The following is an 8,960-nucleotide window of genomic DNA, read 5'->3' on the forward strand; positions in this document are numbered from 1 at the left end:
CTCCTAAAACAGTATCTTATGTGCCAAAAACATGTAAGTCCAACTTGCAATCACATTGCCTTACCAAACATTCCAGTGGACCACACAAGAATGTACACATAATGGGCCTCTAATTAATAACTATGAAGTTATTAATTATTAGAGTTTAAAGGTCTATGAAAAATATTAGATAAAAGAGGCCGGTACTCAACCATTGGGCCACCATGATTGGGTAAGAGTTTGTTAGGTTTAAAATAAATAATACCCATATGGGTTTAAATTAAAACACTTTTAATTAAGCCACAAACAGACTTAGGGCCCTTTTCCTTTATAATAATGGGTTGGGCGATTCAGACCGAATTGGACCCTATGGTCACAAATGCAAAATCCCATTTTTGTCATGTTTTAAGTTCAAAAGCCCATAAAATAACTTATCTCACATCACCTTATGATCCCCACTTGGGCTCGAAACAACTTTTAAAGAATCAAATTTTGTTTATATTTAGAAATGATTTCAAATCATGTCCGTGGGCCTAAGCCCATAGCCAAAAATAAATCAAAACCCATTTAAAAGCACACATGATCCTAAGACCATCTTTTTCCTCCCTTCTTCTTCTCCATGCCGTTGTAAGTTGCAGATATTTTTATTACTTCATTATTTTTTATTATTCTTACAGGTTGCGAAGGAACTGCAGAAGGGAAGGCCGTCAACAACACCCTATAGCTGCGGGCGCTGTAATTAAAGGCCTTGGGTGCCTCAATCATGGCAGCAAACACCTAAAGCCAAGGCTGTGGGCGCAGCAACTTGAGGCCACAAAGAAAATGGAGCTAGTAGAAGATTGGGCATGAGGTGAGGGTCATCAATGACCATATGCATGCGCAGAGGCACACAACAGATATAGGGGTCTGCGGGATTGGTAAACCTCACAATAGTAACAAGCCACACGAGGTCTACTGAGCATGGGTTTCGGATGTATGGTGCACAAGAGCAAGCTAGGTCCACTGAGCGAGTGCACAAGACAATAAGTAAGGCACGAACTTGGCTTGCGGGACTAACTTTGCTGGGCATGTGTGCCTTTGTAGACCAAGTGCACAACAACAGAGTCTACTGGCCTGCCTATGTGGGCCGACAATGCTGACTAAAATTTGTTTAAATGAAATAAATAGATCAAAGCAATGCAATACATCATTAAAAAGTCATTAGAATCCCCCAATTGGTAGGGAATCTCTAATACCAATTGTTGGGAAACTACAGATCGTCCTATCGGTAGGGAGTTATCAATAAAAAATTAAATCATCAAAGAAGGAGATCTAGTTACCTAAAGCCCATAAACATAGTGCATCCACAAATCTTAGCCCTTTATTGGTTCATTTTCATCCCACCATGGCAGCTACACGGTCATTGGTTCATTTTCATCCCACCATGGTAGCTACACGTTCCCATATGTATGACACCATCAACATCTGAATTCTCACTTCTTCCAAGGGATTTTTTCAAAACCATCATTAAAGTTTCTTCTCGAACCTTACTCTAAGGTTGAAGGTATGCTTATGTTTTGGTTGAAGGGGAGATATCCGAGAGAGAGAGAGAGAGGAGTGTTTATTTTTTAAAACACTTCAATTAATTGTTAATTAATGTGTTTTGTTCACTTTCCAAAAGTAAACAAGACTTTTTAAATCATGAGAATGATTGTGAAAATGCATAATAAAGTGCAACCTTAATATGTGGGTGGGTCTCACATCATCATATGGGTGTGGGCAGATCACATCTCATGTGGATGTCCACATATAATCACAGTCCACATCATCATTATCTTCATCATCACGTGGAATTGTCCATATCACTATCCTCATGTGAATGTGGCTAGACACACTATCTCTCTCTCTCTCAAGTATGATGGCCAATAAAATATAATGATACCATGATGAGTGAAGTAGGTTCCCATTGGGATTCAACTCAGCATGCCATGTTTTTGGTGAATGCAACATTCCCAATATTATATTTTTCAACGCAGACGTTGCAAAACAAATATAACTATAATCTCCCAAATTAAGTAGATTAATACACATCAATCACTCCATAAAACAATATCTCGTTATAGACTGTAAGGTTTGTGTGGACTTTCATACCCTAGTCTATAGTATATACTATTTAAGAAATTTTGTAATACCAATTGGACCTGAATTTTTTTCTTTCAAATTTTTTTGTGAAAGTAAATATTAATTTGTAAAGCTTTGCAAACAGTTTATCAAAATGCCACTGATACTGATTTATGTTCAATCAATTGTAAACATGTTCAATTAGTTGTAAACATTCTCTCTCCTCGATAAACACTACGAATTTAGTATGCCAGTATGTAGTCTAGGAGACATCAACCGTTGGTGTTCGCATAACAGCAATGATAAAGACCCTTCAAGTCAAGGGACCAACCGTACACTACAGACAAGAATTCTGTTCCAATTCAACTGATAGCAATATAAATATGAAATTCTCGTATGATCCTGTTCAATGTACATGCCATATTTACACTCGCACTTATGCTTTGGAACCTCCATTCTTAAGTACAGATTGTGCCACAACCATATAAACGAGGTGTCCAAACTTGTCCCTAATCATGAACAGTTTTAGATTAAAACCTAAGGACTACTAAGGCCCGTTATTAAATTATGCAAATTAATTTTTATATATTCAAATATGAATTTGATGGATACATTTCCAACACCCACATGTCCAACAATTGAAATTGCTAAGGTGCTAAGCCATCCCAAGCACAATAGTGGCGGAGTCAGACTCGCTAGACGTCATGGGCAATGACAAAGAAGGCTACTTACTTGAGCAGTACTCCCACAACGTCAAGCCGCTAGCTCAGCAGAGTGAAAGGCAAGCTGCAAACAATCAACAAGCAAACCCATAAGACGAAGTACCACAATAAAAAATAAAAAAAAATTCCCATGAGACGAACCAGCTCGGGAGCGGACGACGGACGGCTTGGGCGCGGACCACCTACAGGCGCAGAACACAGCTGGGCGTAGACCACGGACGGGCATGGACCACCAATGGGCGCGGACCACGGATGGGCGCGGACCACAGACGGGCACAGACCACGAAAGGGAGCAGACCACGAATGGGAGCGGACTACGGGATGGGCACGGACCACGGACGGACGCGGACGACGCCTACTAGCGCGGAGCACAGACGGGCGTGAGACGTGAACTGGCACGTGAGCACGAGCGGGCACGACCTCGAGACCATGGACGTGATCAGAATAGATGGTCAAGGCTGGGCAAGCTACTAGAAAGACCAAAGGCTATGGGCTAAGGGAGGGAGAGACCAAACAAGAGCAAGGAAGCAAGCAAGAGGCCACACTATTCTTTGCTACCCAAGAGCAAACACTTGGGGGGCACCAAAAAACAAAGGCTAAGTTCAAAGCAAAGGAGAAGGTTTCAAAAAGCAAAAGTAGAAAGTAAAAAGCAAGAGAGAGATGAGGAAAAGTGAGAGGTGAAAAGTGAAAAGTGAAGAGAGAAGGAAAAGGATATAACCAAAGAAAAAAGAATGGAGAAAAGATAGAAAGGTGCAATGGGAGAGGTTTGAAGCCACAACCTCTCCCACTTCACTAAAGGATTTGCAGGTACATCTTCCGAGAAGAATTTATTTACGGTAAACTCCTTATTGATACAAAATTGAAATGGATACTCTCTTGGACACTCCGATCCAAGAGAGTGGGGGGCAAATGATAAACCCAAAATCACATTGGCCAATCGGGAACCGCCATGTGTCCTGGTTGGAGGAGGAAGGCCATCCCAAGCCCGACGGTAAACCAGCTCGGGCGCGGACCACAGGCTCTGACCATTCGGGCACGGACCCAGGAGCGAACTCGGGTGCGGACCTAGGCACGGACTCGGGTGCAGACCTCAGACGCAAACCTCGGGCGCGGACCAGACTATGGTGCTGATCAAATCAGGGCACAGACCAGCAAACGCGACCGCCACCAAGGTCCAAGTACATGTACTACAGGTTACTACCACCGCCATCAACAAGGCATACATCATCTCAGGGGCACTAGGCCGCCGCCTACTAGCCACACAATCCCAGATGGACTCAAGCACCAAGGACCTTATCTAATACATGACATCCACCCTACTGGGACTCTACCTCCCGTAGGAAGACAACCAATCAAGGAAGAACCTACCACCTAGGAACTCTATCAACTACGAGGACTACTCATCATCAACTGGGACTCTCCACACCGCCACACTCCACTATAAATGCGAAGGTACTCTACCCCATCAATCCATCTTGAATTCCAACTATTCATCTGTTTGCTCAGAGAGATCTAACTTAGGCATCAGAGAGTCCTAGGCGAGAACGACATCGATTTTCCTTTGTCACCCAGGTCCTTTTGCAGGTTACGACACTCGAAGGGACCACCGGATGATTTCTTGACTCAACACATGACAAAGGCTTGGTTAAAAAATCTATTACTTTAAGATTATTAGGGTTTAGGGTTTAAGCACAAGGTTGCTTAAAGCAATACACCAAGCATATCAAGTTTGGAATAAACAGGTTGCTTCTTCCAACTAGTATTTATAGTTAGGTTAGATGAGCTTTATCCAGTGTGGCCCACCACAGCCTTATTCCTTATTCAAGTTTGGAATAAACAGGTTGCTGCCTCCAACTAGTATTTATAGTTAGGTTAGATGAGCTTTATCCAGTGTGGCCCACCACAGCCTTATTCCTTATTCAAGTAGACTTATATTAGAACATATATTAGGGATTTCTCTTAAATTGATCACCACATAGTTGAACAACATTTAAAAAAAACAAAACAAAAAAACTAAGGATTACCATCGGCCATTTCCATACTTTGAACAATCAATCTAATGATCTAAACTTCTTACAAAGAATTCTTGAGAGTACTCATTAGTGCCAACCAAACTTTGATCAACATTAGTTTATTAAATATTGATGTGCATATGTAGATGAATTTCTTTCTAATTTATCAATCTTTAATCTCTTAAATTTCAGAAAGACAGATAGGGTTTGAACGTGACGCTAAATTCTTTCCTCAATTTCTTTTATAATTAAAGTGCGAATTAGTGCAATATGCGATTCTTTTCACACTATACTTACTTTAGCAATGAATGGTCTAAGAGAACCAATTTTGGGTTTTAGGTTATCAATTCTATCACCACCACCACTACTATTGGTGGGAGACACCCCATTGCGTTCTTTGCACAGACAAGAAATGCTGATCCATGCAATTTGTTTCTTCACTGGGGCCGCAAGGAGAGCTACTGCAGAGGATTTTTTTCTAGTTTCTTATGTGCTTTGGTCAAAGGTAATGACATTTGAGGGTTTGAAGTATGGTCCGATCGGTACTTTTTGACTTGTGATAGTTACTTGTAGGGGGAAAAAATTTTGTTGTTCTTGCTACAAGGTTGGCAGCCAAGGAAATGGAATAATTCCCTTCCCCTTTGGTTTCAAAAAGTCTAGCAACAAAATCTCATCCAACCGATAGTTACCCTTTGGGATCAATTTGTATGGGACCCACTTTCTGACTGTTTTTTGGAGCCAAGGTAGCAGTGTGAGAGAAGGGCCGTCGATGAGATTTCACACCAAATTCAATAATATAGACATACAAATTATAAAGTGCCGTTGAAGAACTTTTACTCTTCTCTCAATCTCTCACCAGTTGGGATTTGGGAAGAATAAGACTATATATTCTACAGCCAAAGCTATCATTAGTTGCAGAAAAAACACAAAAACAGTAGAATCAGCCTGGGAAAACTAGTTGGGTAGATGCAGAAGGTGGTGGAGTAGCTGTTTCTTCTGATCATGGAAGGGAAGGGACTTGGAAGCACGCCGCCTTCCATATCGCTACTACAATTGCCACTCCGGCAGCTTATGCTCCTCTGCCGTTTGCTTTTGCTTCTCTGGGTTGGCCTCTTGGTAAAAATTTTCTTCAACCTCCCACTTAAAACTCATTAACAGCACAGTAGTGACTTGAACTACAGTGGAGAATTGGGAACTAAACAATTTTTAGTCTCCTAACTGTTCTGTATGAATAGTGAATACACAAAGTAACAGCAAAATCCCATTTGTTATATATGATTGAAGAACTATACCACTTGTGGGAAGCTTAGTACCATAACATCACTCAAATCAATCCCCAAAACCATTTACTTGATTTTTACCTTCCAAATGAACTTAATAAGAGATTCTGAAGCCTCAAACTTTCAAGCCCATCAACTAACTTTCTGATAATTTCACCAATTTCATCTCCCTCTGATTGGAATTTAAGATACATTAGGGAGAATTTTTTTGTGCAATTCATCTGAGAGATTCCTAAATAAATCTGATTATCTCTGGTTTGGTTCAGGTTTATGGAGTTTGGTGGCTGCAACGTTAGCGACATGGTACTGTAGTCTTTTGATTGCTGCCCTGTGGAAGTGGAATGGGAAGGAACACACTACTTATCGGCATTTAGCCAAGAGTATCTTTGGTTAGTATCAGCTCCTCTGCTTCTGTATAATCTGATCATATTATTACTTGACTGTTTTTATGAAGGTTTTCGCAACTCATATTCGCAGATTGGTTTGAGTATTTCAGCAAGGAAGCTACCCTACTACATAAATTATCTAGTCAGAATTGAATCTCTCGTTTAATCATGTTTCAGAAGCAGCTTTACAAAAGTCCTTCAACAGAAAATTCAGAACTAAATGTTCCTATTCTATACTATCCAGGGAAAAAAAAAGGGCTTAAATTTGAGTCTCAGCATACAAAGCCCTGGAAATTTACAAGCTATTTATTGATAAATCTCTCCATGTTATTCTCATTTCCACACCTTTTGATTTATCAATTGCTCTTTACATACAAAATATTCAGATACAGTGTGCTATATGTAACATGGTTAGAGCATTTACAAGGCCATATTCTCATGTATGTGTTCAAAACAGTTTTTATTGTTCAGCTGTTCTGCTAGTGCTTATGTTCCTTGTGTTTTCTTCTTAACTGCTATCATGTTTTAAATTTTTGAAGGGCCCTGGGGTTATCGGTCCGTTACATTTTTTCAGCAGGTGGCTTCTCTAGGCAATAACATCGCCATCCAAATTGCTGCCGGAGGCAGCCTGAAGGTTAGTAGATTATGATCTCAATCGAGGTTTTGCTCACAGTTGATACTATTAACTAAGACATGTAAATTCTTTTCCACCTCTCTGTTTTGTGCAGGCAGTTTATAAGTACTGTCATCCAAATGGAACCTTAACCTTACAGCACTTCATTGCCTTCTTTGGAATTTTTCAACTAATTCTATCACATCTCCCAGATATTCACTCACTGAGATGGGTGAATGCATTGAGCACTTTCAGCACAATAGGATTTGCTGGCACAATCATTGGTGTGACCATCTATGATGGTATGCCTGAGATCCTTTGCTCTATCTGTTTCTCTATGGGATTGAGTAATGAATTTCACTAAGTTTTTGCAAGGTTTCCATATGATGGTCAATCCTACATTAAATACTTGTTTCCTATTGTAGGCAAGAAGATTGATAAAAGTACAATTAGTTATGGATTACAAGGAAGCAGCTCTACTAAGGGATTCAAAGCCTTCAATGCCCTAGGGGCAATCGCCTTTTCATTTGGAGATGCAATACTTCCAGAAATACAGGCATAATAAGCTTGTTAAATTTAATTAGCTCATAACCTTATGTATTTGATTTCATTCAATCATATTCTCACAGTTATGGAGGATTAAAACTTGAGGGTTTTTCTGTAAACAGGATACGCTGAGGGAACCCGCGAAGAAGAACATGTATAAAGGTGTTTCAGCTGCATACACAGTGATTGTCTTGACTTATTGGCAGGTAGCCTTCACAGGTTTCTGGACTTTTGGATCAGAAGTTCAACCTTATATCCTGTCTTCCCTCACAGTTCCACAGTGGGCAATTGCCATGGCTAACATTTTTGCAGTTATTCAAGTATCAGGGTGTTATCAGGTACTTCAAACTTAAGTTGTTCAATTAAATTTCTTTCATTATAGATGTTTCTCATTAGTAAGCATCAGATTCTTATGGAACAAATTCAATTCCTTCTCATACTTGACTCTCTGTGTTCAGATATACTGTAGACTAACTTTTGCCTGTTTTGAGGATAGAAAGAGCTCCAAAAAGGCCGAAGAACAGTTTCAGATCGGAAGGCTAGTGCAATATGTTGCTCTTCGTTTGGCTTATATTGTTATCGTTACTACAATTTCTGCCACAACACCTTTCTTTGGGGATTTTGTTTCAATCTGTGGAGCCATTGATTTCACACCCCTAGACTTTGTCTTCCCTGCTATAGCATTTCTGAAAGCTGGAAAAATGCCCAAGCAATCTAGCCTTGGCTATTTTGTGAAGGTCCTAAACATCATCATTGCCACTTGGTTTTCCATTGTTTCTATACTGGGTTGCATTGGGGCAGTCCAGTTCATCGTACAAGATGTTAACACTTACAAGTTCTTTCATGATATGTGACATTTGTTAAGCTTTTCTTCCCTATAGTCTTATCTTCTTTACAAATGATCACTATTACATTAGTGTATTGGACATGACAAATACTTTTTTGGCCAACTCTGCTTCCCTTGGATTGGTGAAACATGGACCAAGCTTCTTGGCCTAGCAACTGAATTGTGAAGTCACAGAAAGAAGCTTGTTAAAAGTTTCTGAAGCTTTAGAAACAGTAAGTTCAAGAAATGTACGGTACATGTAATAATCTATGGAGATGATACTCTTGAGCTGTCTAAGATGGTTAGCAGTTTCAAATATTTTTCGTCTACATACAGATTGTTTTTTGAAAATTATGAATCCTCCTCATTCCTCAAAGATACTTCATTTGGGAGCAGTAAATTTTTTGTTCTTTATGGGGATGGTAGGGGGACAACCCCTTGAAACAATAGGTCCTCCAAGGAGAGGACCTGCTATGTTTTGGAATCAAATGGACGT

General features: G+C 40.0%; 1 protein-coding gene across 1 annotated transcript; it reads left to right on the forward strand.

Annotated features, from left to right (window-relative positions):
- Window positions 1–5,117: 5,117 nt before the first annotated feature.
- LOC122648795 (GABA transporter 1-like) lies at window positions 5,118–8,720 on the forward strand. Its single transcript, XM_043842027.1, has 8 exons — window positions 5,118–5,318; window positions 5,752–5,929; window positions 6,360–6,482; window positions 7,019–7,113; window positions 7,208–7,394; window positions 7,518–7,648; window positions 7,761–7,976; window positions 8,097–8,720. The coding sequence occupies exons 1-8, from the start codon at window positions 5,118–5,120 to the stop codon at window positions 8,490–8,492; spliced, it is 1,527 nt and encodes a 508-aa protein (XP_043697962.1). The 3' UTR covers window positions 8,493–8,720.
- Window positions 8,721–8,960: the final 240 nt, after the last annotated feature.

This window comes from Telopea speciosissima, chromosome 1, assembly GCF_018873765.1.
Source record: "Telopea speciosissima isolate NSW1024214 ecotype Mountain lineage chromosome 1, Tspe_v1, whole genome shotgun sequence".
NCBI lineage: Eukaryota > Viridiplantae > Streptophyta > Magnoliopsida > Proteales > Proteaceae > Telopea > Telopea speciosissima.

Bases quoted from the DNA above. Each gene is read 5' to 3' on its own strand.
- LOC122648795 (XM_043842027.1), top strand. From the start codon at position 5,118: ATGAATGGTCTAAGAGAACCAATTTTGGGTTTTAGGTTATCAATTCTA. The intron at 5,930-6,359 runs GTAAAAATTTTC...GGTTTGGTTCAG, and splicing joins TTCTCTGGGTTGGCCTCTTG to GTTTATGGAGTTTGGTGGCT. The intron at 7,114-7,207 runs GTTAGTAGATTA...TGTTTTGTGCAG, and splicing joins CTGCCGGAGGCAGCCTGAAG to GCAGTTTATAAGTACTGTCA.